Source organism: Eucalyptus grandis, chromosome 10 (assembly GCF_016545825.1).
Source record: "Eucalyptus grandis isolate ANBG69807.140 chromosome 10, ASM1654582v1, whole genome shotgun sequence".
Taxonomy (NCBI): domain Eukaryota; kingdom Viridiplantae; phylum Streptophyta; class Magnoliopsida; order Myrtales; family Myrtaceae; genus Eucalyptus; species Eucalyptus grandis.
In genome coordinates, this window is record NC_052621.1 from 34453637 (window position 1) to 34481438 (window position 27802).

Genomic DNA, 27802 nt, shown 5'->3' on the forward strand with positions numbered 1-27802 from the left:
AACACTTTACCAGACAAGAAATTTATTAGCCGCTTTTTTGGTAGCGTCTACATAAAACGGTCAATACGGAACAACATGTCATGTCCAAATTCTCAAGCAGTTCCCATTTTTTGCCCTATGCGAAGTGACTTTTCCTCTGAACAACTCTAGCTTTCTTTGTTGATCTCTCGGACTTGATTTTGTTCATTACTGAATACTCTAAATTTTTAGAAAGTAGGAAACGCCAATATGTCAAATCATTCAAAGCTATGCACATAATTTTTAAAGTGTAAAAATAATCATCTTATCTTCTTGATTATCTCGGATCTGCCTTATTGAACGATACACATGAGCCATGCTTGGCATGAGTCAAAGATATCAAATATTTTTTTTTTTTGAAGCACGAATCACTCTAATGAGAGAGTATTTTAAATATAGTATATGTCCTTGACTTGATGTAATTCGATCACTCACGTTATTAGATGACAAGCTTCCCAATTATTTTTTTTGCCGGACTTCCTTTTCCGTCCGTCACAGGACATAATTGCGACAAAAGAAAATCTACTAAAAGAAAAAGACTTGTGCACTTTGACTTTGTGCCTTTGATGAGGTGAGCCATAAGAATACATATCATTTAACAATTTATGTCAATTTAACTCGCATGCGCCGAAAACATGCAATACTTACCCTTCCTTTGTCGTTAAGTTTGTACTAGTGTGGGAGCATCTTGAGAAGTCTCTTCTTACCAAACTAGAAGTATTACACGATTGTAAAGTCGCATTTGTCAAAAACTATATGAATAAATTGACTTAGTGCATGATTTCACGTTAAATCATTTATAAGTTTGTTTTGCGAAAAAATCATTTATTTATTTTGCTTTGAAAAAAATAACAAAAAGAAAAATATTATTTATATCGCTTTGAAAGGAATAACAAAATGAAAAATATTTCATCATTCAAGAAAATTTATATACATAAATTGATAAATTGATGTTGATAATAATAATATTTTTCATTGAATAATTATTTCGAACAAGATTAGCAATTACTTTAAAAATATATATTTTACATCATTTATTTTCGTAAAAGAAGCTTTTTGTCTTCAAATTTTTATTAACTGAGCCTTTTTTTTTTTTAAAGTTTCTCCGACAACTGTAAGTCTAGGTCCTGTGCGGTTGCTCTCCTGTCTCCTCGGATTCTTGCCAGCACGCCATGTCCCTACCTTCCAATTTCCACCGCAAAATGCGCCCCCTTCCCATCCTTATCCTCTCGAGCTTTTCCTCTTCTCGCTCTCCAATTCCTATCCATTTCCTCGCGCCTGCAACTGCTCGCGTCGCTTCCTCCGTTCTTGCGGCTCGACGAAGCCGTCCTCGGTCGATTTGTCGCTACGATGAGTGAGTACACCTCGATCTCGAGTTTTCATGGTCCCCGTTTATCGTGCCACCGCCTTCATGCCTTGCAGTTTGATGACCCTTTTCGTTTTGTTTAGTTTAACTCGCGTTTTGACTGCTTGTACGTGTGACTGATGCGAAACTCAGTAGAACCAGGAACTAGGAACCAAGAAAGCAAGGACAGGTCGGTGATCTGTCGGAGGATATTCTGCTTCCTGCAACTATAAAAGACATAACTCTTGTTTAAAGACGGATTGGACTGAGATCCTGATGAAGAAAAGGAATGATTTGTTTGATGAACGAGGGACGTGTGTTTTTTTTTATAGTTTCCACGTGGAAGATGAACTTTTAGCGAGTCGAATACGCGCAATATGTCGGGATCTTCTTTTTCCGTTTAGCCGTGTCTTGATCTTGCTTTTTCTAACATCGTGGTTTCTTCTTTTGGTAGGAGGTTTCTTCTTTTGGTAGGATTTGAAATGGTGTATTTCTGAGAAATCTAGTTCTTTAGCATTCTTAATTTAAAGTCCTCTCATCCTTAATGACCATGGTTGAGAGGATCTCAAGAATGCTCACATCGAATCGATGGAGTTAGTTAGTCTCTCTGAACGGCTCATTCAGTTCTTGGAGTTCGGTAACTCCTACATCGTCCTCGTGTGTCCCGATCACGGTTTACCCTGAACCTAATGATCGCTTCTATGAATTTTCTTCGAGTACAGCTTTGATCCCTTAAATTTGTTTAAGTAATTGAGAACCATTTGGGGGTTTTCCGTCCAACGGAATCTTCTTGTGCCAATAATCGGTCACAGAAGACATGACTCGAGAGGCCTAGGAATCATCTGCAGATGCTGGAACTTTGATGATTTGCGCAATGACCCTTTTAAATTCTCTTCGTGTCGCGATTAACCCCGTTCGTTGCTTCTTGCAGATTGCTATGAGCAGAGAATTGGAGGGTCCATGTGCCAAGGGAGCGTGTGATTTGGAAGATGGATTCACAGTCGGAGCAAGTCCACTGACGAGACTGCGGGACTCTGCAAGGCGACTTCCCCCCGCGAATTGGGAAAAAAGCTCAAAACTTTGAGCCCGGTGCACTTGTTTGCCGACGTGCCGTGTCCGGTTTTTAGCTGCGGAATGATTTGTATGAGTTCTGCTGCATTCGCACAGCAGCAGTTTAACTGGATGGCTAAAGTCTCTCTGGATACCTCATAGCGATGGCTCCAGTTTCTAATAGCTAAACTCGATTCACAGCCCCTGTTTCCTTGTTTTTCTGGTTGTGCTCAACTTTGTTTCCAGCATCTCTTAGCATGATCCGTGCCTTCCTTATGGGTCGTGAAATTAGTGATCGGTGCCTTCCTTCATCAACTCTCGGCATCAATGCTCGAGGGCACATGTGCCCGGAGCATGTAAAGATTCCTCCTTTGTTGACGCGGCATTACTAAAAAGCATCGCTACTAATAGCATTTACCCAATTCGCCGTGGATCAAATGGGTGGATTTTAGCCGGTGATAATGCATGACACCGCTCGATCCATCTCGAACCGTGTTCAGACTACAAATTTCGATCCAAAATCCTCACCCGATCTCGTTAAATTGACTGCCAAGATAGGGAAAGCGATGAAGACCTGATGGTCCATTTGACTTCAGCTGCTCGTGCAATAAAACGCCCACAACTAACACGGATCTCAACCGAAACTACAAAGCTGCAGTTCAGAAGCGCTTCGAGTCCGGAAGTTGTGCGCGGCTATATGGACTCAGCGTACTACAAAAGCAAGGACCAAACAGAACCCAAAAAAAAATTAAAAATAAATAAAAATAAAAAATAAAAAGAAAAAAGAAAAAGCCCAAACAGCAAACGGGGAAAAAGGTGGGGTCGCGATATATCTCCCGGCAAATTCCATTTCCTTGTCAATCAAGTCTTTTCTCTCTCTTCCCCTCCCTCTCCCTCTCCCTCCCTTTCTCTCTCTTCTCCGTTGCGAACGCGCCCCCCGAGTCACCGACTCAGTCCCCCAACTCGGTCGCTCCCGGCCGGTTCCCTTCCGTCTCCGGTGACGCCGAGTCGAGCTCGGTCGCCCGCCCGCCCGCCCACGGCGACGCCGGGTCCCTCCTATGGTGAGTCGCGGAGTCCTCCGGCTCTCGCTGTCGAACTGCTGTCCGTCGCTTTCTCAGTCCGATTGAAGTGGCGAGTGACGATTTGGCGTTCCGCGTGGGGGTCTCGCTTTTCGCTTATCTGGATTGACCCGGGTTTGCGTTTCGTGATTTGATCTCGCAATGTGCGTGATGGGGCTCGTGCATGTTTTGCTCGTCTGCTGTGTGGGGGGAGGATATGCCTTTCTTTAGGGCGTTGGTGATTGGCGGTGCGGTGCTGTTGAATTTGGTGTGGGTTTTTAGCGATTGCTTGAATTGATGATCGGGGGCCAAATTGATTGAGTTCGATGAATGGGAGAAATTTTTTTGTGTTTGGGAGAGAAGGATGATCTTAGTAACTAAGTTTCTATCTTAAATTTGTGAACTTTGGGGGAAAATGTTCCTACTTTTCCTTCTTTGGTAATTTTTGAGCTTCCAGTTAGTGTATTTGAGTTGCATGAAATTATTTGAGTTTGATGCATGAGAAATTTCTGTGTTCGGTAGAGAAGGATGATTTGAATAGCTTAGTTTCTATCTTAAATTTTTGAACTTTAAGGAGAAATGTTCTTACTTTTTCTTCTTTTGGTAATTTTTCGAGTTTCCAGTTAGTGTATTTGAGTTGCATGTGGTGGATTTTCCATGGAAACAGTGGCCGGAGCTGAAGGGGTTGATGAAACCCTGTTCGAGGATCGTGGGGTTGGGAAGACCTCCCCCTCAACTTCACCCACGAAGCACGTTTCAGACCCAGTTGTCTATAAGCTCGTCCGGGTAATTGATCTCCTGGCCATTCTCATATTAGATATTTTTCAACAAGTTATCATATTTGTGGCTGCACTTGGTGTTTGGGTATCCTTTTTATTATTTCACCAATGTTATTATGCGAATGCCTGCAGTAATGTTACACTGTTTGGTACTCTCGGATGGCTTAGATGGTAATGCTAAGTGGAGTCGCAGACATGCTGTGCTAGGAGTATGTGCCATCTCAAAGCAGTAACTGGCTAAACTTGTCAACTCTCAGTAGACATTCCATGTCTGCAGAAGTTGATGGGGACCAAAAGCAATTACCTTTGATTAATTTTTGTAATCCATAAAAAAAAAAAAAAAAAAAAATTCAATGTAGCAAAGCTGACCTCTTATTGGCTCTGTTTATATATTGGCTGAGATTGTTATCTACAGCTGTTATCTTAGATTAGTGTTTGGCAACCCTTTTCAGGTTAAAGTTTATTGTATTCATGAATGGAATTTGGTATAGTTGATTTAGAAGGCTAATCTAGTGCAGTTAAATATCTCAACTGACATTTTCATGAAAATGGTGGCAATTATATGCTCAGAATTTGGTTTCTTGATTCCTCAACTGGAGGAGCAAATGGCTATCGTAATTGATGCATTTGAAGTAGACATTCGAATGGATGCTTGGTCATTTGGAATCAAATTTTGTTACTACCATCCATGACCTGCATACTGAGGCTAAAATTATCATCATATTTGGGTTATAGTGGTGGTAATTGCCAATGGTATCTCTGATCTGCCAATGACGACCAGTGAGGGGTGTGCACCCCATTTTTGTTTAAATCAAACCAGAACCACATTAGATAGAAGTTGAGAAACCAACAAACAAAACTGACTAGAATGTAAGTTTAGTTTGCTTTGCTTTTCATTTGCTTTCAAAATACCTTTTTCTGTCTTATCTTTATGAACTGTAATTCACATATCGTCAATTACAGATTCGAACATGAATAAAGATGCCATATGGAGTCATCAGTTGGCACGTCAATATTGAATTAAAAGAATTTTCTTTTCTGCTTTTCAAACAAAACTCAACCAGCGAACTAGCAAATCAAATTTTCTGACCTGGGTCATTGAATTTGGAGATATAAGGTTTTAGTTTTTTTTCCATTGTTTATCTTGCACAGCAAGACTTCTTCTGCTTCAACCTTATTATCTTTAATGATTGTCAATTATCTGATCAAGGATACGCCTAACCTGACCTTCGGAAAGTTTCATAGGTCCGTTTTACGAATTGAATGAAGCAAATCAATTTGGTTCTGCACAAACTTAAAATTGCATAAGCAATGAGGTTAATCTGAAACTGTGGAAACTTGTTCAATTGGGATAATTTTAGTAGCAATCCCAATCATATTTTTATAGGCAAATTATCCAATGGTAGGCATGCTGGGTGACCTCTATGGAGTATCTTTGGTTTTCTTTGTCCATGAAGCAATTCCTTCTGATGGAAGAAAGGAGGTGGCACAAGATTACCTCTGTGGGTATCGTGTTATGTAGCTCTCACCAAATCTATTGCAAAGATTTTCGTTTTTCTATTGCATTGCCATCTTAAACTTTCTTTCAGATCATTCTTATCATTAGTTTATTTGATCTTAGGTGGAAGGTGATGGGACACTAGTGCCTGCAACAGATGATGAATTCATGGAGGTTGTGGATCTGATCAACGATAACCCCAATAAAATGCATATTGTTGAAGAGCCTGGGCAGGCCGTGGGAATTTCCATGGAGGATTCTTCCTCTGGCAAATCTCTGTCGGAGCTATCAGGTTTGTAGCCATTTGTTGATATTGTCTTCACCACCAGCACAGTCAATGGAGTGTCAGCATCCAAAACCCTATTGCTTCTTCATAGCTCATGATAATACATGGAAAATGATCATGCTCTACATGATTTAAAAAAGAAAAGTTGTGCGTCTAGTGCCTGAATATCTGTTTGTAATTCCCTTCATTCATTTCTTCCCCATGTACTCATTATGCATTGAATTAGTCAATTTCACTGAATATGGGAAGCTTCGTTCAACCTTCATGCTTTCTGCTTTTTTTGGGATTGGCATTCGTGATGTCATGATCACAGCAAATAAAAGGATCATCATTTTTCATTCATTTTTTTCTTTTTCATACAGAGTAGTATCAGTAGGTTCTTTTGCTTATTTTCTAAACCTGCAGTTTACAGTGACATGTAACATTCTTTCTTGATTGCAGTGGTTTTTTATTAATGTGGGCTTCTGCAACTTACTGGATAGTTAACATCTAGTTAGACATGACTGGATACTAATATCAGAACGTAATGTTTGTGGCATATGTAGTTGGTTCTATTCCATCTCACTGGTTGTTTTCGCAGGTTTTTCCAAGTTTGAGGATGTGTATGCTGATGCAGAGAATTTGGAATCATCAATTCAGGTAGTGATTTGTTTGATCTTTTTTTATTACAGATTGTGCGATCAGAGACTGGAGGGAACAGTGTAATACTACTAAGTCACTCTTATATGCTAGTACTATGTTGTGTATCCTCCAGAAGTATGCCACTAGTTATTTCAGATGTAATGATCATCATATTTTCCCAGATGTTATATTCCTCTAGTTCTTTTTCATAGTGTGTGATGCCTGCTACTAGTTTGCTCTCTTTCACAGCAAATGGTCGATGTTGAAGCCGGAATGGTAATGTTAAATATAGCTCCATGATACTCAATGTGATTGTCTACAAATTTAGAGCGCACTATTGGGTTTCTTACTATAATCTTATTGTGCTCATTGAGCAAATACAGTTTATGTCCTAGTAGAATGAAATTTATTATCTTGACAGCATATAAACATAGAGCTCTCCCTGGGTGGGTTTAGTATCTGTGGCTTTCCTTGCGAAGCTTATTTCTCTGAATGTGTGACAACCCCTGTTTTTCCGAGTTGGTGTAGTTGGATTCATGTAGGTGGTATCTTGACTATAGTCCCTGCTTTTTCTACCCTACTGGAATAGAATTTCTGCTTATGCTACAAATCTTTTGATAGTTTTTCCACAACTGAAATTGGGCCGGCAGTAATTTCGTGAGAGTATAGTTTACCTGTTATTGATTAGAAGCTCCTTTTTGATATTTTAATGCAGGAAACTGCTGCTCCTGTAGCTCCAAGTTCGGACATGGATCAGATGAAACAATCTTTAGATGCTGCAGAATGCTCAAAATCTCCTGATCAAATAAGAGAAAGTGAGTCGTCATGTGCTGCTACCAGCTTGCTGCCTGATTTTTCGAAATTAAAGGGAGAAATCTGCCTAGATAATCTATCTATCAGAGAACTACATGATACTTTTAGAGCTACCTTTGGGCGAGTGACTACTGCCAAAGACAAGACGTGGCTAAAAAGAAGAATTGCCATGGGATTGACCAACTCTTGTGATGTTCCAAGTACAAGTTTTGTCATAAAAGAGAACCAAATTCTGAAACTTGGCGAAGAAGAGAACTCCAACAATGTTAATTGTGCTGTCGAGACTGATCAGGATGTTGTGGCAATAAATGACCAACACACAGACTCGGACAATTCTCAGAAAAAGCAGTTGGAAGATTGTCAAATAATTTCTGGTAAGAGATTAAGAAACTATGGGCCTATTGAGGATTCTCAGCCAGAAGTTCTAAGTCGTGAGCAGAAATCTGTCAAGAGATTACGGAAGCCTACAAGGAGGTATATTGAAGAAGTTTCTGAAGTTGAACATCATGAGCCTACTGGGAGGTCGGTAATTCCAGCTAAAAGCTGTGGATGGGATTCTCCAAAATCTGGTGATAGACCTGCCAAAAATGTCTCTCCTGATAGGAGAACTTATGTCACAAGGCTGGATTCTGTTGCCGGTCTACGGGTCCCATGCATTTCTCGGATCAGAAGAAGCCGTCCCCGTAAAGATATTATGGCTCTCGTGGTAATTTGCGGACTCTTATTCTTTTAAGTTACAGTCAGTGTGATATCTTTGGGATCGTACACTTAATATCTTATCTGTTAGCGGGTGTTTTCTTTGTAGAATTACATTTCATTTGAGAATGTACAAAAGGCTTATAAGAGGAAGTAAGGGGAAATTCTTTGAGTGGGAACATTTTACTACCTTGTCTTATCATTTACATGGAGCCATTAGCAGGGATTGAAATTATTCTAATTGATGCAATCCCTGATGCTTCTTTTGCCTGTACTCGGTAGGGACTTTATCATAGTAGTGGGGGCATGTCTGGGAAATTGGTGAGCAAGACCTCTCGAACGAGTTCTGATCCTAAAAAGATACAGCACCAAGTAAGATTAGACTTTTTGTTTTCATGTTATGCATTAAAATCTTGTATATGGACTTTGATTATCCGATCTTGAGAAGCAGACTTTCTGTTACTCGGTTTCTGAGTGATTCTTTCTATGTGGATTTTGGTTGTTGTTGTTGCTTATCTGCATGAGAACATTTAACTTCACTCTCATCTGTGTGGTGTCTGTGTTTCAATCTTGGAAGGCAGTAATGAAGTAGATCCTGTGGCAGAACTGGGGAGCTTTACTCAATGTGCGAGGAGGAAGCTGGCACAGCTGATACAGTTCTTTAATATTTTTTCCCCATCACTTCTCAACATTCGGCTTTTTAACTGTTAATATTAACATGAAAAATGGGATTAGGGTCGAGCCAGAAAAGGAGATTGGGATGTTAATAATACCAAAAAGATGTATGAATCTTTGTCATAGCCTTCCTGGTTGAGTATGTTTTTATATAGAACTTAGCACGTTATTGTCGAGAATCATTAAATGAAATGCAGAATCTTAGTCTGTCTTGGCTGTGGTCTCCCTCACATTAAGATGATAGAAGTCATGGACCACATTTGACATTGCTGGAGGTGCATAGTAAGATGATAATGGAAAAAATGGAAGTGTGAGCAGTAGACAATCTGCTGAGATTCAACATGTCAGTCTTATTCATGTTCTTGTTTCCTTGGAAGTTTTGTGTTTGGGGGACTCAGATTCTTTATGTGAGAGGATTTATTCACTCAGAGGAAACTAGCTTGGAGAATTTGGGATTCTTTTGATATGTAGAAAGATTGATGTTCTGTCAATGTAGATTGTGGTTCTGTTTCTGTTGGTTCAACAAGATGAATGAGAAGGGCCTTTTGAGCTAATTCAGCATTCTTTCATTAGTCATTCTGTGCCATTTGTTTGTTGAGATGATCGTATCATATCTTGGTTTGATTTTTGAAGAATCCAATTAGTTAAATGCACTAGTTTGAGTCTCAATGGCCTGATTCCAGGGTATTGAGTTGGTGGAGAAGGATAACCAATGCATGACCATTGAGAGAGTTGAGCCTGAGCAGAATCTAGAGGCGAAGCACGGAGATTCATCGGGTGATGCATCGAAAGACAATATAGTTACTGTGCCAACAGCAAAAGGTGGAATAAGAAGGAAACATCATCGAGCTTGGACTATTGCAGAAGTGATGAGACTAGTAGAAGGCGTTTCAAGGTATGGAGCTGGGAGATGGTCTGAGATCAAACGGCTTGCTTTTGCATCCTATTCATACCGCACCTCTGTAGATCTTAAGGTATTTCATTTACTACCCTTGTGTCTGGTTTAAAAACTAGAGTACTCCTCTTATGGTCTCTTAAGACAAGAATGTGTTCTCTAGGACAAATGGAGAAACTTGCTGAAGGCTAGCTTTGCACCAGCACCTACAGATAAAGGGGTAAGCAATTTCTAGTTTTTTCCATGTCTTCCCAGTGTCTCACTTGTATGTGAGATTGGGGATTTGGGTTCGCTTACTATGTTTTCCACTTTCAGGTTTACCACGTGACCTGCTTTCTTTATGCATAGTTTTAGCAACACATGCGTATAGGCTTTTTTATCGGTCTACTTGCATCCAGAAACAGTTCAGTTATCAATTAACTTGTATGTTTTGTGTGAAAACTCCAGATGAATCCAAGGAAGCACGTGTCAGCACCGATTCCAGCTGCGATCTTGTTGCGGGTCAGAGAACTAGCCGAGCTGCATGCTCAGGCTTCACCAAATCTGAGCACGAGCAAATTAGTGGGTTGTGGTGGAAGTGTAAATGGGACCAGATCAGGTTACTTGTAGCTGTAAATAAGCAGATTTAGTTTGTCTAACTTTGAATAAAAACCACGCCCCAAAGTAACCGAAGTTCTCAGACTTTGAGCCGGCGCACTCAGATGGATCACCAGATGTAAGTATGTAACTGTTGGTCTCTCCTGATTTAGATGAGCAATCAAGCTTCAGCCGGTGGGTCAAACGTCGAGTTTGACGTGGGGTTTCGTCGGCTGTTAAGGTATCGACGCATGTGATCATAGGAACATTTCAGCTGCGGAGCTACATAAGCATGTAAATCTGTATTCTGTATGAAGATGGGAGCCAAAATACTAGGGCTAGGCTTGAGAGACTTGAGACCTAGGCTTTTACCTTTTATTTTGTTGTGGCCTAGTATGGCATTAGCTAATAGTCTCTGACTGTTATGGTCACTTCTCTTCTCGGCGACCCAAATTAACGAGCTTAATTCTGCAAGAGCGTCCTTGATGATCCGTTTCTGAGCTTTGTCCACGTTGAGCACCAGTGTGTGAATACGATTCCGAGCATACTTCATTAGCAATTTATGGGAATCGATCGTTCAGTTTCAAAGAGAGTAATTAGAAATTCGTCTTCTGAAGGGAAAAGAGAGATGATGCTTCCCCGAAGAGCATGGAAATGTCTACATATATGAGCCAAAAGGGGGTTTCATCTCATGTTTAAGTAACTGGATTTAGCTAGCATCTACACTTTGATATTTTCATGTAATTTGACTTCGAAGAAAGAATGCACAAATTTTCCAAAGAAAAAGGTCATACAGGTAAAATGTGGAAGTTGCTATCAATTTTCCTTGGAAACAACGCTCGACGAGAAATCCTCAATTGGAATCGTGGTAATCAATTTTATCCTTCTCTTGCTATTTCTAAAATCCAAATACACAGTTCGTTTTCTTTTGGTTTTTTAGGTCGTTGGAGGAAGAAGTAAATTTTCGTTTAAATTTTGATCTTTTAGATAAGGATCTCTACAACGATAAAAAAAAAAATAGCGATGGACATGATCATAGAGGTCAATTTATCTCGATACAAGCACGGTTTTCCCAGCCGAATCCCGCCTTGATGATGAGATCTTCTATAATGAGCTTCACCCGATCGAACGGTCCATATGAGTTGGGCTCCGATAGAACGGGTGCACCCGATTAGCTCTCTCCGGACTCCATTCAAGTACCTTCAAAAAAGCCCACGGCTACGGGTGTGGGAAACATGGGCGGGCCTCGGGTTAGAAAGACAGGCCTGATCAACGGGCCCAATCGGGTCGGCACTGGCCCATAGAGCTTACCCACCGAGACAGCCCAAGGGCCCTCCCAGGCCCGAAATGCTGGCTCGTCTGTTGCTGGTCCTTCTCCTTCTTCACTCCCGATTCTCCTTCCAAAGGCTACCCTCTCGTCGCCATCCATGCTCCGCAAAGTTTCGCTCCATTGACGACGCCTCGCGACTCAATTCCACCGACCTCGCCGAAGCGAAATCCGAGGCTGTAAAGGAACTGGAGGTACGCCGAATCTTCCCAGGCCATTGATTTTTACTGAGGACCCTACGAGCTTCGCTTGCTGCTTGATGATGCAAGCTGGTTGCTCGTTTTTGCTCCTCCTTCGATGGCTCCATAGTTTAGCGAATGTCTTCCGGCGAATGACGCCGCCATCGAGAGCCGTGATTGTTCCTCGGTTTTCTGCGATGTTCCGATTCTCGAGCACGTGTTTCTCTTTGATTCCGCAGATTGTGAGCTTTGAGCAGCAATGGGGATCATCGAGAGGATCAAAGAGATTGAAGCCGAGATGGCTCGGACGCAGAAGAACAAGGCCACAGGTTCGTGCTTTGTATTTTCTGCTCTATTGCGTGTGTACTGAAACCTGTCCATACGCGTGAATTTCGGATTTATGAATAATTTGAACTTTCGATTTCCGACTTAAGAGGAAGGGAAGTGTGTCCGATCGAACTCGATGTTCTTTTCGTCTGTCTCTTAACTTTGTTCGCATAAATTTATTGCCTTATCGGTTTGTGTTGTTGTCCATTTCCACACCGGAAATCTGCTGGTCATTGCATTGTTAGTAGGTCCTATTTATTGTTTGTTGTCCTTTTCATTAATTTTTACTTTTTTGCGGAATGCACTTTGGAATGTGTGATTTAATTTTGCGATTTTAATGTGTAGAGTATCATCTTGGTCAGCTCAAGGCAAAGATAGCAAAGCTACGGACGCAGTTACTGGAGCCTCCAAAAGTATGATGATTTCTCTCTTCAGTTTCGGCTACACAGTACCGGAATCATTAAGATTTATTTAGCCCAGACTTCATGTAGAGCGGATAAGTAGAACCCAAGTTATCTTTCTTTACTGTTTATGAGTTTGATTTAGAAGTCGTACCAAACATGAATTCACTTTTGCAATTAACTTTACTTTCTGAACTCATTTGTTCTTGTCAATTTCCTTCTTTTCTGCTAGATTTACTTTGTTCTGTAGCTGGTTAGAGTCGGGTCATTTACTGATTGTCTTTCAAAATGTTATTATCAGGGTTCTAGTGGAGCTGGAGAGGGTTTTGAAGTTACAAAATTTGGCCATGGCCGTGTGGCGCTAATAGGATTTCCAAGGTTTTCTATCATCAATATTAGATATGATCTTTTTCTTTTCTTGCATGTTTTACGAAGCAAACCATCTAAAATTCTGCTGATGTTTTATATGTAGTGTGGGGAAGTCGACACTTTTGACTATGTTAACCGGCACACATTCAGAAGCTGCATCTTATGAGTTCACAACACTTACTTGCATTCCTGGAATTGTACATTACAATGATACCAAAATTCAGTTGTTGGATCTTCCTGGAATCATAGAAGGTGCTTCCGAAGGCAAGGGACGTGGTCGGCAGGTAAATTTCATGAAGGACAGTTCATGCTCACTGTTCAATTTTTATCTGCTAAGCTAGATTAGATCTCCATTTTGCTACATTGTTATACTTTCCATATTTGTGGACTCAGCTGAATATTAATGGAAATTTCTCAGGTTATTGCAGTTGCGAAGTCTTCTGACATCGTATTGATGGTTCTTGATGCCTCCAAAGTAAGTGATATGTTTAGGAGAAAGGCAGCAGCAAGTTTTATTTTTTGTTATTTGGGTAAAAATCCCCGCACCGCATCAAGGGGTGCATGGAACAATCTAAGAGCTGGATCTTGAAAACATAATCTCAAGTGGAGGTTTTGTAAATGAATTTGAATAACTCCCGTAGACCTAGAATGGATAAAGGATGAATTTCAGATGGCTAAAAAGCAATGTTACTCAGGGACATCTAGCAGATGCTCATTTTGTAACATCTAGCAGATTTTCTAATCAGTATGATGTAAACAGCTAAACTGTATATACTGGTAAGATCATCCTAGGATGTTGATTATAGCAGTGAGCCAATCAAGAATTACTTGCAACTTTTCTGCATGAAATTTTTTGTCCTGTACTTATTGGATGCATTCCTGTTTTTGTGTATTATATATTGACTATATTCTCTTGCCCTTTTGGCATGGAGTACTAATATCAGGCTATCAGAATTTGTTCTCTGCTGTTCCTCATGCTTGTTGTCTTACCTTGCGAGTAATTTTAGTTGGTTGGACTGTGATTCGCAATTCATGCTTCACATTTTTAACTTGCAGCCTGCCTTGATCTTTGTTTATTGTAGTCTCATTGTACTTGTTTGATATTTTCTCAAAACTTTGACAGAGTGAGGGCCATCGGCAAATACTGACAAGGGAGCTGGAAGCTGTGGGTTTGCGTTTGAACAAGAGGCCACCTCAAGTGAGTTTCATTGGAGCATCTTTTTCTTTCCCCCACTTACCCAGTTACACTTTCTCTTCCATGACAGTTTTAAGTCTCATTTCAATGAACTGATTTTCTGGTTGTCTGCGATAGACTATCATCCTGCTCAAAATGTCTTTTGTCAAGCTAGCATCACATTTAGCACATTTTTAGTGATTTGAGTAAAAAAGAACTAAGAAGAGCCCCCAGGCTTAGAAATCAACACTTCTGAATATGCCAACCAGGCGTGAACAGTAAAAAAGCACTTTTGGCATCAATCGTGATTAGCTTGGACATTCTGGTGATGTCATAAACTTGAGCAAAGGAGAAAAAACCTACCAATTATTGAACTCCTTTGATAGTTTGAGTGTAGAAAAAGAAAGTTTTTCTGTTGTGTCAACAAGATAACAAGATTCAAGATTTGGCTTTCTGAAGAACCTATGAAAATCAGTCCTTGGATGAGGACATCAGTAAGAGCATATTCCAGAAGTCTGGGTCTGGTAAAGCCGCCCAACTTAGGCTGATGTTCCAGTTCCCATATAACAAGTGAGGTAGGGGAGGGCCCTGGGAATTGATCTCTTCACTTCAAGGATGACGGGAGCCATTGGCGAGTTAAAACATTGTTACTATAAAAGAAAAAAAAAGGGAGCAGTTGTAGATTTTTCATTCTCAAGATGAGATACATGCTAGGAATAAATACTAACGAGGCTTTGATATAGGGTTCATAGTTCTTGACACATCCATTTGGATGAAAAGAATATATGGTTTAGTGAAGCTTGTTTGTGCTTAAAGATTAGATCAATACACTTTTTTACTCTCATTTATATTAAATTGTACTGAGCTGGTAAAGCTTGGAGCTTGCTAATTGAGTTAACTAACAAGAACAAGTTGAGGGTGGTTCTTCAAGGATGTGTGTAGTGTCAACCCAAGAACTGTGTTTTAATGTCCCTTAGGAGCGGATGGGGTGATTTGATATATTGCAACAGTAAATTCATGCGTAAGGTCTGTGCTAATGATATTTTGTGATTCTTGTCCACCTTTTCTGTTATTTAATGATCAAGATGAAGTATACTTTTTTGAAGGCATTTTAAGCATGTGACGAACAGCCTTCAAAGAGTTAATGAAAGTTTTCTTTTTTTGAAATACATCTGTTTAATTATTGGGCTTGTTTGTGTCGAAATTTTACATCATTGGCAGATATATTTTAAGAAGAAAAAAACTGGTGGCATTTCGTTCAACAGCACTCTTCCTCTAACTCATGTGGACGAGAAGCTCTGTTATCAAATTCTACATGAATACAAAATTCATAATGCGGAGGTAACTGTCCTATCCTGCCTATTCTTCTGTTGATTTTTGTTATTCAAAGCAATGAAACAGCCCTATAATATGAAATGCAGTCAAAGGTTGGAACATCCATTTCTTTGTGTGTTAATGAGAATATATATTTGAAATTGTGAAAGTCACAAAAGTTGGTTGCTGCATGGTGGTCATTGATTCATTGAACTTAGATTTTTGATCGTGGAAAACTTGTTGGGGTGATGATTTCCTTGAACTCAACTAACTCTATACAAATTTCTGGTGGCTTTGGTTATTTTGCATTGTAAACATTTGATATTCTGATATATGTTCTGAAGTCTAAATGAACCTTATTATGAGGTTAATGGAACTGGTTCCAGGTGCTCTTTCGTGAAGATGCTTCTGTGGATGATCTCATAGATGTCATTGAAGGAAACCGAAAGTACATGAAGTGCGTATATGTTTACAACAAAATAGACGTGATTGGTATTGATGATGTGGACAGGTTGGCCCGGCAGCCAAATTCTGTTGTTATCAGCTGCAATCTGAAGGCAAGTTTATTGTGATTTCTTACAGTATGTGCTGATGGAGTTATATCTTGCTTTTAGGTTAGGAACTTTGCATTGAACTTTTGGAGTGTGTTTGTGGGGGCATGTAGAGCTGCCGATGCCCTCTTCTAAATTTCATGGCAATCTTTCCTTGTCTCTGATGCATCCTCTATTTTCTTGACTTGGGTCAATGATCTTGTTCTTGTTCAAATTGTTTGAGATATGAAGAAGTTTGTACGTTGCTAATGAATTCTTATTGTTGCCCCCAAGAAATTGCTTTAGAGGATGTGCATTCCTTGAAGAGGTTTTTGTTATGAGTGCAATGTAAGTTCAGCATGTTGTTAATCCACATGCTGACTGACTTTAGGATTTTTGAGCATTTGATATCACAGTTTGAGGCAAATGATTGTATATGTTGCTCTCGCAATATTCACTATGTTACATCTACTGCAATAGCTCATTGGATCTGACATTTTCTTTTAATTGCCTCTGCTTTCATGATCGCTCAAGCAGCTCAACTTTGACCGACTACTTTCAAAGATTTGGGAAGAGATGGGGCTTGTCAGAGTTTACACAAAGCCACAAGGCCAACAGCCAGATTTTACCGATCCTGTTGTTCTTTCCACTGTATGTATATCCTGCCATTAGAAAATCCACTGATGAAAGTTCGGCGTGAATTTTCTTTAATTCCCATTCTCTCTGTTTTTTGACGGATGTAGGATAGAGGCGGCTGCTCGGTTGAGGACTTCTGCAACCACATTCACAGGAGTTTGGTGAAGGATGTGAAGTATGTTCTGGCATGGGGTACTAGTGCAAGACACTATCCACAGCACTGTGGTCTCGGCCACGTTCTTCATGATGAGGATGTTGTTCAGATTGTCAAGAAAAAGGTATGGAAGAAGTTCCTACTTACTCTACTTTCCTCTCCTCCTTTTTGCCTTCTTGTATTCTTAAGGTGCGTTTGGTAACCATTTTGCTCTTGAAAACAATTTTTGCTTAGAAATTAATTTTTTTCCCAAGAACAATTTCTGAGCATTTGAAGGTGTTTGGTAAAACCCTTAAAATTTCTATTCCTGGCTTAGAAATACATTTGGGAAAACCCTTAAAATTTCTTGTCCAAACCATTTTCTTTTAATAATTTCTTCCCTTTTCATCTTCTCCTTCCTTTGGCCGGCAACTGACCAGACAAGGGCCATCGGCGACCTCACCAGCACCTAGCGACCCAAGCCTCGCCTTGAGCTGGGCAAGGTCGACCTTGCCCAGATCTAGTGAGGCCGAGCTCGCCTAGCCGAGTCATTGTTAGGTTAGCCTCGCCTTGTTTGGGCAACGCCGACTTGGAGGTGGCTCGGGCCAACGAGCCTCATCTTGGCTCGGCGTTGTCAGGAGCCAATGATGCTCCGGCGAGCTCGTCGGCCCTCATCTAGCTTGTTGCTGGCGAAGGTCAAGGCCAATGGCGACTGGCCAAAAGGAAGAAGAAGAAAAAAAGGGAAAGAGAATAAAAGAAAAGAGGAGAAAAGAAGAAAGATTAGACTTGATTCTGGAATTGTTCCTGAGAGCAAGAAGCAACTTTTTTTTTTTACCAAATTCATTCCGGTGAAAACAAAAAACGGATTTTTGTTCTCGAGAAAAAAAAAAATTTATCAAATAGATTTCTGTTCTTTTTTATTCTGAGAAACAAAAGAATAAAACCAGGTGCTATTTGGAGCGTTACCATACAGGGCCCTAGATTTCATATCCATGGACGAGCACAAACTGGAGCTAAATGCCATCTGTGTTGTTTGTTGCAGGAAAGTGATGATGGAGGAAGGGGAAGATTTAAGTCGCACTCAAATGCTCCTGCTCGAATATCCGATAGAGAGAAGAAAGCTCCTTTGAAGACATAATTTTGCAAAGCAAGGGATCCAACAGGACATTGTGGCGAGAATTATCAGCCACTGGGAAATTTTGGTCACATATTGAACTACCGAGGCAACTTGAAGTGCTTGATAGATCCGTTTATATTCGGGAGAAACCCCATCGGTGCATCGTGTGTTGACGAAAAATGTAATCTCTAGAGTTGATTGAATTTCTTGGAAGCACAAACTCTGACCTTTGGTCGTGATTGAAATCCTCCGAGCCCTACTATCATTAGTGAAATAGTCGAGGGTTCTTGTACGGTATTGTGATGGGGACAAAGATTAAGATAATTTTTGAAGACATAAGCTCATCGTTTACTGTTGTTGATCTTACTTTGACCTTTGTTCAATGTAGTTTGTGGTTTTTTTTTGGAAGGATTATATTGAGCATTTTTCATGTTGAATATGAACAAAAAATTCAGGGATTACATTGAACAAATTAAAGGTTCATGTTTTACATTGCATATTTGGTTAAAATTTAGAGATCAATTAAACAAATTAAAATTTTATAGATCAAATTACACATTGGGTTATTATTCCTTCAAGTTACTAGAAAAAGCCCACGGCTTCGGGTGTGGGAAACGTGGGCGGGCCCGGGGCGGAGCTTCCTCGGATCGAGCCTTAGGTTGAAGAGGCGGGCCTGAACAACGGGCCCAAATGGGCCCGAACTAGCAACATAACGCGTGCCCGCCAAGGAAGGCCTGAGCCCGCCCACGCCCGTAATGCTCGCTCGTCTGTTGTCGTTCTCCTCCTCCTTCCCTCGCAATTCTCTCTCTCTCTCTCTCTCTCTCTCGCATGTTTCTCTCTCTCTCTCTAGACGCCATCTCTGCTTCACGAAGTTTCACTCCATCGCCGACGCCTCGCGACTGAATTTCGCCGAGCTTGTCGAGCCGACTCCACCTGCTCGCGAGCGAAATCCGAGGCTGTAAAGGAACTCGAGGTACGCTGAATCTTCTCAGGCGATTGAGTTTTACCGATGATCGTACGACCTTCGCCTCGCTCCATGGTGCATGCGCGATGGTCGCTTGTTTTTCACTTTTTTTTTTTGCCATCTCCTCCTCCGATCGCTCCTTAGTTTATACCGAATGTCCTTCTGGCGAATGATCACGGCGTCGCGAGCCGTGATCGTTGCTCTGTTGTTTTTTTTTTAGCGATGTTCCGATTCCCGAGCACGTGTTTCTCTTTGATTCCGCAGATTGTGAGCTTTTTGAGCAGCGATGGGGATCATCGAGAAGATCAAAGAGATCGAAGCCGAGATGGCTCGGACGCAGAAGAACAAGGCCACAGGTTCGTGCTTTGTATTTTCTGCTCTATTGCGTATGTGCTGAACCTTGTGGATACGCATGAATTTCGGATCATGTAGAATTTAAAACTTAAGAATTCCAACTTAAGAAGAAAGGAATTCTGTCCATGCTCTGTCTAATCAAACTTGATGCATCTTGTTTTCTTTTCTGTCAACTTTGTTCGAAAAATCCGTGTTATCGGTTTGCATCGGTTTGCATTATTGTCCGCATGCACACCGACATCTGCGGGTTATTGCATTGTTAGTCCTATTTATTGTTTGTTGTCCTTTTCATTTTATTTTTTTTGGGTCCTTTTTTGTGGAATACATTATGGAATTTATGATTTAATTTTGCGATTTTAATGTGTAGAGTATCATCTTGGTCAGCTCAAGGCAAAGATAGCAAAGCTAAGAACGCAGTTGCTGGAGCCTCCAAAAGTATGATGATTTCTCTCTTCACTTTCGCTTACATGTATCCGGGATCATTAAGAATTATTTAGGCCAGACTTCCATGTAGAGAAGATTAGTAGAACCCAAGGTTTATGAGTTTGATATAGAAGTCGTAGTAAAAGTGAAATTACTTTTACAATTAACTTTACTTTCCAAAGTCATTTGTTTTCGTCGATTTCCTTCTCTTCTGCTAGATTTACTTTGTTCTGTAGCTGGTTAGAGTCAGGTCATTTACTGGTTGTCTTTCAAAATGTTTTATCAGGGTTCTAGTGGAGCTGGAGAGGGTTTTGAAGTTACAAAATATGGTCATGGGCGTGTGGCCCTAATAGGATTTCCAAGGTTTTCTATTATCAATATTAGATATGATCTTCTTATCTCCTGCATGTCTTAGCAAGCAAACCTTCTAAAATTCTGCTGATGTTTTGTATGTAGTGTGGGGAAGTCGACACTTTTGACTTTGTTAACCGGCACGCATTCAGAAGCTGCATCTTATGAGTTCACAACACTTACTTGCATTCCTGGGATTGTACATTACAACGATGCAAAAATTCAGTTGTTGGACCTTCCTGGAATTATAGAAGGTGCTTCCGAAGGCAAGGGACGTGGTCGGCAGGTAACTTTCATGAAGGATAGCATGCTCTTCATTCAATTTTTATCTGCTAAGCTAGAATAGATCTCCCTTTTGCTACATGGTTATAATTTCCATATTTGTGGGCTCAGCTGAATGTTAATGGAAATCTCTCAGGTTATTGCTGTTGCAAAGTCTTCCGACATCGTATTGATGGTTCTTGATGCCTCCAAAGTAAGTGATATGTATAGGAGAAAGGCAGCAGCAATTTTATTTTTTGCTATTTGAGTAAAAATCCCAGCACTGTGTCAATAACTGCATGGAACAATCTAAGCAAAGAGCTGGATCTTAAAAACATAATCTCAAGTGGAGGTTTTAAAATATTAACTCCCATAGACCAAGACTGAATAAAGGATGAATTCAGATGGCTAACAAGCAACGTTACTTGGGGACATCTAGCAGATGCTCATTATGTAACATCTAGCAGATCTTCCAATCAGCTAAACTGCATATGCTGGTAAGAGCATCCTTGGATGGTGATTATAGCAGTAAAGCATTAATTGCAACTGTTCTGCATGAAATTTTTTTTCCTGATCTTATTGGATGAATTCCTGTTTTTGTGTATTATATATCGACTATATTCACTACCCCTTTTGGCATGGTGGACTAGCATCAAGGTGTCAGAATTTGTTCTCTGCTGTACCTTGTGCTTGTTGTCTTACTTTGCAAGTAATTTCAGTCGGTTGGACTGTGATTTGCAATTCACACTTCACAATTTTGGCTTGCAGCCTGCCTTGATCTTTGTTTACTAAAGTCTCGTTGCACTTGTTTGATATTTTCTTAAAACTTTGGCAGAGTGAAGGCCATCGGCAAATACTGACGAGGGAGCTGGAAGCTGTGGGTTTGCGTTTGAACAAGAGGCCACCTCAAGTGAGTTTCATCGAAGCATCCTTTTCTTTTTTCCCCCTTGCCCATTTACGCTTTTTCTTCCAAGATAGATTTAAGTCTCTTCTCAATGTACTGATTTTCTGGTTGCCTGGGATAGACTAGCGTCCTGCTCAAAATGTCTTTTGTCAAGCTAACAACACATTTTGCACCTTTTTAGTGATTTGAGTCAACAAGAACTAAGAAGAGCACCCACACTCAGAAATCAACACTTCTGCATATGCCAACCAGGTGTGAACAGTAAAAAAGCAGACTTGACACCAATCGCGATTAGCTTGGACATTCTGGTGAGGTCATAAACTTGAGCAAAGAAGAAAAAATCTAATAGTTAGGGAACTCTTTTGATAGTTTGAGTGTAGAAAAAGAAAGTTGTTTTGATGTGTTGACAAGATAACTAGGTTCAATATTTGGCTTTCTGAAGTACCCAAGAAAATCAGTCCCTGGATGAGGACATTAGTAAGAGCATATTCCAGAAGGCTGTGGGTCTGATAAAGCCACCCAGAGTAGGCCGATGTTCCAGTTCCCATATGACAGGTGAGGTAGGGGAGGGCCCCAGGAGTTGATCTTTGAAGCTCAAGGATGACGGGAGCCATTGGCAAGTTGAAACATCGTTACTATGGAAAAGAGGGAGCAGTTGTAGATCTTTCATTCTCAAGATGATATACATGCTAGAAATAAATACTAATGAGGCTTTGATATAGGGTTCAAAGTTCTTCACACATCCATTTGGATGAAAAGAATGTATTGGTTAGTTGAAGATTGTTCTTGGTTATAGATTAGATTGATACACTTTTTTGCTTTCATTTATATCAAATGATACTTAGCTGGTGAAGCTTGGAGCTTCCTCCTTGAGTTAACTAACAAGAACAAGTTGAGGATGGTTCTTTGAGGATGTGTGTATTATCAACCCAAGAATTGCGTTTATTGTCTCCTAGGAGAGGATGGGGGTGATTTGATATATTGCAGCAGTAAATTCATGCTAAAGGTCTGCGCTAATGATACTTTGTGATTCTTGCCCACCTTTTCTGTTCTTTAATGAGCAAGATGATCTATGCTTTTGTAAAGGCATTTAAATACTTGATTAACAGCCCTCAAATAGTTAGTGAAAGGTTTTTTTCCCCCTATGAAATACATCATGCGATTCTTGGATTTGTTTGTATCAAAATTTTACATCATTGGCAGATATATTTTAAGAAGAAAAAAACTGGTGGCATTTCATTCAACAGCACTCTGCCTCTAACGCATGTGGATGAGAAGCTCTGTTATCAAATTCTACATGAATACAAAATTCATAATGCGGAGGTACCTGTCCTATCCTCCCTATTCTTGTTGATTTTTGTTATTCAAAGAAATGACGTGACCTTATAATATGAAATGCAGTCAAAGTTGGGAACATCTTTTTTTTTTTTTTTTTTTTTGGGGGGGGGTGTTAATGAGAATATACATTTGAAATTGCGAAAGTCACAAAAGTTGGTTGCTGATTGATGGTCATTGATTCATTGATTAAAGTTGAATTCTTGATCGTGGAAAACTATTTGGGTTGATGATTTCCTTGAACTCAGCTCAATCCATACGAATTTCCAGTTGCTTTGAGGATTTTGCATCGTAAACATTTGATGTTCTGATATTTGTTCTGAAATCCAAAAGAACCTTATTATGACGTTAACGGAACTGGTTCCAGGTGCTCTTTCGTGAGGATGCTACTGCGGATGATCTCATAGATGTCATTGAAGGAAACCGAAAATACATGAAGTGCATATATGTTTACAACAAAATAGATGTGATTGGTATTGATGATGTGGACAGGTTGGCCCGGCAGCCAAATTCCATTGTTATTAGCTGCAATCTGAAGGCAAGTTCCATTGTGATTTCTTACAGTTTGGGTTGGCAGAGTTATATCTTGCTTTTGGAGTGTGTTTGTGGGGGCACATATAGCTGCTGATGCCCTCTTATAAATTTCATGGCAATCTTTCCATGCGTCTCTGATGCATCCTCTATTTTCTTGACTTTGAGTTAATGATCTTGTTCTTGTTCAAATTGTTTTGAGATATGAAGTTTTTACATCGCTAATGAATTCTTATTGTTGCCCCCAAGAAATCGCTTTATAGGATGTGTTCCTTGAACAAGTCTTTGTTATGAGCGCAATGGGAGTTCAGCATGTTGTTAATCCACATGCTGACTGCTGACTGACTGTAGGATCTTCTGAGCATCTGATTTTGCAGTTTGAGGCAAATGATAATATACGTTATTCTAACAGTGTTCGAACTGTTAAATCTGTTTGCAATAGCTCATCGGATCTGACATTTTCTTTTTGGAAAATTAATTGCTTCTGCTTTAATGATTGCTCAAGCAGCTTAACTTTGACCGACTACTTTCAAAGATTTGGGAAGATATGGGGCTCGTCAGAATTTACTCAAAGCCACAAGGCCAACAGCCAGATTTTACTGATCCCTTTGTTCTTTCCACAGTATGCATATCCTGCCAATATACGATCCATTGACGATAGTTTGGCGTGAGTTTTCTTTAATTCCCATTCTTTCTTTCGTTTCCGTGGATTTAGGATAGAGGCGGCTGTTCGGTTGAGGACTTCTGCAACCACATTCACAGGAGTTTGGTGAAGGATGTGAAGTATGTTCTGGTATGGGGTACTAGTGCAAGACACTATCCACAGCACTGTGGTCTTTGTCACGTTCTCCAAGATGAGGATGTTGTTCAGGTTGTCAAGAAAAAGGTCAGGAAGAAGTCCCTACTTTCTCTACTGTCCTCCTCCTTTTTGCCTTCTTGCAGCCCTGCCACTTGATTCCATGTCCATGGAGGAGCACAAACTTGAGCTAAATGCCATCTGTGTTGAACAGGACAAGGATGAGGGAGGAAGGGGAAGATTCAAGTCGCACTCAAATGCTCCTGCTCGAATATCTGATAGAGAGAAGAAAGCTCCTTTGAAGACGTAATTTGCAAAGCCAGGGATCCAACAGGACATTGTGGCAAGAATCGTTGGCCACCGTAAAATTTTGACGACATATGGAACTACTGTAGCAAATTGAAGTGCTTGATGGTTTCCCTTATATTAGGGAGAAACCCCATTGGTGCATCATTTGTCGATGAAAGACGTAATCTCTAGAGTTGATTGAATTTCTGGGAAGCACAAACTCTCTGACCTATGGTCGGGGGGTGAAATCCTCAGAGCTCTACTATAATTAGTGAAATGGTCCAGGGTTCTTGTACATTACTGTGATGGGGACAAGATTAAGATGATCTTTGAAGACATAAGCCTCGTTGTTTAGTGTTGTTAATTTTACTTCGTAAAATGGTTATCATTAAAGAAACACGTGGTAGTCTGAGTCTAATGAAGCATCACAAGGAGATAATGCAATTCAGCGACAAAGTTTACAATATAAAGCCTAAACCATAAGGATTAGTTTACTCGTTACGTTCTCTCCATCTCTGTCTGTCTTTCACAGCGCAAAATCTCATATTTCTTTAATTTGATCTTAACCGTGATATGTTATGTATAAGCACTGGACTATGTGTTTATTCTGAAAAATGTCACCACTTTCCAGGAAAACAAAGACATGTGGTTCACCGTATTATCGCTGCCATTTTCCCCAAGTGGCAAAGAATCAAGTGCAAAAGCAAATGCGTTTAATGGAACGAATTTTCATCGTCTTGTTTCTTCAGAGAGTAAACTCGTGATCAAAGGGCAGCTAGTGTCTTTACGCCTAAGCTTATCGTCCTCTACACGACTGGGTTCTCTGTTCCGGTGCGATCATGCAAACGCGGCGTGAAATTGTAGAGGCTCCGCCTAGGAGTCCCAATTGGAGGAAGTATTGGCAAAGGCAATCAAGCAGGGGATGCAGAGATTGTTACATTCTCTGCAGTACACCATCCTCAGACACTCTTCCACCTTGTAGGAAGTATGTCCCGCACCATGCATGCCGCATCGAAAGGATTGGAAGCTGGAGCTTTCTGCATCTTGCTTATGAAACCCATGACCTTTCAAGTGTGGAGATCACACTGATCATTCAAGGTTATAGCTTCAGATCATGAGTACGTCAGAGCATTCTTGTTGCTCATCGTCCTAGTGAGACTTCAACCAATGCATTGGCATCCAACAAATCATGACTTTTCAATTCTTCCATATCGACCGGCTCCAGCAAGGATATCCAGGGGCTGTTCCCACTATTGCGTAGTGATGACAAAACTAATCACCCATGCCATCGAGGAAGCAGTCATCAAATAATAATCACCCAAAAATACTCTCTTCTTAACCTCCCATAACAACAAAGGGAAGAAAAGCATAGCTCTCCGACCAGATTTCCTAGAATATGTTGTCAAGCCAATATATCCACATTCATATGCAGCTACTTCCAGGTAATTTTCTCAATCCTCTTTCGCTCACCAGCCCTTTCACTTTCTCTGCCTCCTCCCATCTATTTACAGATGCATAAATATCTGCCAAAAGCATATAATTTCCAGTATTCTCAGGCTCGATTGCAAATAGCTTTTTCGCTACCATCTCTCCCAACTCCACATTGCCATGGACCCTGCAAGCTCCTAGTAGAGCACCCCAGACACCGGCGTCACAGACGCCCTGAGAGTGTATCACAATATCATATGCCTTCTCAAGCTGGCCAGCCCTTCCCAGGAGGTCAATTATGGTTGAGTAGTGCTCGATCAATGGCTCAATACCAAAAGTCTTTGTCATCAGACTGAAATGCATCAATCCTTCTTCCACCAATCCAGCATGGCTACATGCACTAAGTACAGAAACGAAAGTTATATGGTTTGGTTTAATACCATCTTTTAGCATCTCCTGGAACAGCTCTAGAGCTTCAAGACCCTTCCCATGGTCGCTGAGGGCTCTAATCATTGAGCTGTAGGATATCACATCCTTGTTCTTCATTCTTCTAAATTCGGTCTGTGCTTGATCAATATTCCCACATCTTGAATGCATGTTGATCAATGCACCAGATAGAAAGTTCGTCCTCCCTGAAATCACAAATCATGCAAATGAATTGACACGGATCATCAAAACAGTAAAGCAACGTCAATATAGGCTCTGGCATCTATATAGTTGCACACTGCAAGATCGTAACCTCACAACCTTCATAAGTATATTTGACTGATCCTTTCATGTCAGAGATTAACAAAGGCAGCTGCAATATCAGGTAGCCAGATAGCTTCTGTCTATAACATTGCCAGAACAGATGTAGCATTCAGTTGCAGCCAAAAAATGGCACACATAAAGTTCTAACAAAAGATGATACCCTAAATTTCATTTTCTTGCTGTTCCTATTCCTGTTATGAGAAACCCATTTACCAAACTAACTTATTAGCATAGTTGTCATGTCCTCAAGGTTTACAAACTGCATCGAGAATTTCCTCACTTGAAACATGGAAACTACTTGACAGATATTTTTCAACCAATGCTATGAGATATGACAGCAAAACCAGAAAATCAAAATGATGGTCAAGGCATAAAAGTAACTCACTACAGCATGTTTCCTCCACATGCACAGCCAGTTCATTTGCCATTTTTATGTCTGCAAGTTGTGTACAAGCAGAAATAGCCCCTACGACGGCCACATCATTGATTTTTACTCGCAATTTCCTCATCTCCCTATACATCTCCAAAGCTTCCATTGCATAGCCATTCTGTGCATAACAACTTAACATCGCTGCCCAACATGCTGCATCCTTCACTTGTGCCTCATCAAATACTCTCTTCGCTTTAGTCACATCCCCAATCTTCCCATACCCTGCAATCATAGCAACCCAAGTAACACAGTTCTTGCCCGGCATCTTATCGTACAACTCCCTAGCTGCGTTCATGTCACCACAATTTGCATACCCTGCGACCATGGTCGTCCAACTCATGTCGTTTCGGGTCTCCAACGCGTCAAACAACTGCCGGGCATCCTCCATCATGCGCAACTTAGAATACCCACGTATCATTGCAGTCCATGTCACAACATCTTTCCCACCCATGTCATCAAAGATACTCCTCGCATCAGATACGGCCCCAGACTTGGCATACATGTCCAGAAGAGCAGTTTCCACAATCTTGTTCCCCAAGAAACCAAGATTCAGCACTCTCGCGTGGACCTGCTTGCCCTTGGAGAGGGCCGGCGCACGAGCACACGCGTTGAGCACCGACGAGAAGACAAACGCCGACGGCGAGACGCCCGCGCGGTGCATCCGGGCGTACAAAGAGATGCACCGGGTGAACTGGCCACCGGCGACGTGGGCACGGACGAGAGAAGCCCAGAGGAACTGGGTCCTGCCGTGGGGCATTTCGTCGAACAGGTAGCGTGCATAACGGAGGTTGTCGCCGGGGACCCGGAGGAGCTTGACGAGCAAGAAGGGCAGCAGACGTTCGTCCTCGCGACTATCTGGGTTCGGTTCGGGCAGGGTTTTGAGAATGAGGGCGTGAGATTGCTTCAGTTGGTCGACGGTCTTGCTGATTCGGAGGCAATGTTTGAGCAGAGCAATGGCCGGTCGGTCTTGGTGATGACGACTCATGCATGCATGGCAAACCGGCGGAGGGATAAGGTCAAGAAGATGATAGCTTCTTTCGGTTCGCTTACGTTGGAACTACTTCCTTAATGCTTGAATTAACGTCGAAAAGGTTAATGAAAAAGGGGAGCAAAAATTTGGGCGATCTCAATGGGGAAAAAAACAAAAAAAAAATTGGAGTAGATGAAGCT

The 27802-nt window shown here is 40.9% G+C and overlaps 4 protein-coding genes and 1 long non-coding RNA gene across 6 annotated transcripts; 4 read left to right on the forward strand and 1 right to left on the reverse strand.

Moving 5' to 3' along the window:
- The first annotated feature begins 1200 nt into the window (after positions 1 to 1200).
- Positions 1201 to 2671, forward strand: LOC104422991. The gene is made up of 2 exons (XR_721319.2): positions 1201 to 1372; positions 2295 to 2671. It is a non-coding gene; the product is annotated as an uncharacterized LOC104422991 (long non-coding RNA).
- Positions 2672 to 3347: 676 nt separating this feature from the next.
- On the forward strand, positions 3348 to 10801 carry LOC104422992. Of its 2 annotated transcripts, XM_010035443.3 has the most exons (9): positions 3348 to 3474; positions 4095 to 4257; positions 5872 to 6040; positions 6615 to 6673; positions 7371 to 8174; positions 8447 to 8536; positions 9523 to 9813; positions 9898 to 9954; positions 10182 to 10801. In XM_010035443.3, exons 2-9 carry the CDS (start codon positions 4129 to 4131, stop codon positions 10341 to 10343), a joined length of 1761 nt encoding a protein of 586 aa, XP_010033745.1. In that variant the 5' UTR covers positions 3348 to 3474; positions 4095 to 4128; the 3' UTR covers positions 10344 to 10801. The 2 variants fall into 2 exon arrangements, with proteins under 2 accessions (XP_010033745.1, XP_010033746.1); XM_010035444.3 differs by lacking the exon at positions 8447 to 8536.
- Positions 10802 to 11692: 891 nt separating this feature from the next.
- Positions 11693 to 18183, forward strand: LOC120289055 (developmentally-regulated G-protein 2-like). The gene is made up of 12 exons (XM_039303525.1): positions 11693 to 11831; positions 12056 to 12145; positions 12489 to 12556; positions 12846 to 12922; positions 13017 to 13197; positions 13332 to 13388; positions 14037 to 14111; positions 15309 to 15428; positions 15788 to 15958; positions 16469 to 16582; positions 16675 to 16845; positions 17743 to 18183. Exons 2-12 carry the CDS (start codon positions 12076 to 12078, stop codon positions 17836 to 17838), a joined length of 1200 nt encoding a protein of 399 aa, XP_039159459.1. The 5' UTR covers positions 11693 to 11831; positions 12056 to 12075; the 3' UTR covers positions 17839 to 18183.
- Positions 18184 to 18632: 449 nt separating this feature from the next.
- LOC104422994 (developmentally-regulated G-protein 2) lies at positions 18633 to 24388 on the forward strand. Its single transcript, XM_010035446.3, has 12 exons — positions 18633 to 18790; positions 19046 to 19137; positions 19503 to 19570; positions 19845 to 19921; positions 20015 to 20195; positions 20328 to 20384; positions 21006 to 21080; positions 22278 to 22397; positions 22777 to 22947; positions 23449 to 23562; positions 23656 to 23826; positions 23951 to 24388. Exons 2-12 carry the CDS (start codon positions 19068 to 19070, stop codon positions 24044 to 24046), a joined length of 1200 nt encoding a protein of 399 aa, XP_010033748.2. The 5' UTR covers positions 18633 to 18790; positions 19046 to 19067; the 3' UTR covers positions 24047 to 24388.
- Positions 24389 to 24682: 294 nt separating this feature from the next.
- LOC104422995 (putative pentatricopeptide repeat-containing protein At5g37570) lies at positions 24683 to 27769 on the reverse strand. Its single transcript, XM_010035448.3, has 2 exons — positions 26588 to 27769; positions 24683 to 26084 (listed from the first exon to the last, which is right to left on the reverse strand). Exons 1-2 carry the CDS (start codon positions 27615 to 27617, stop codon positions 25447 to 25449), a joined length of 1668 nt encoding a protein of 555 aa, XP_010033750.2. The 5' UTR covers positions 27618 to 27769; the 3' UTR covers positions 24683 to 25446.
- Positions 27770 to 27802: the final 33 nt, after the last annotated feature.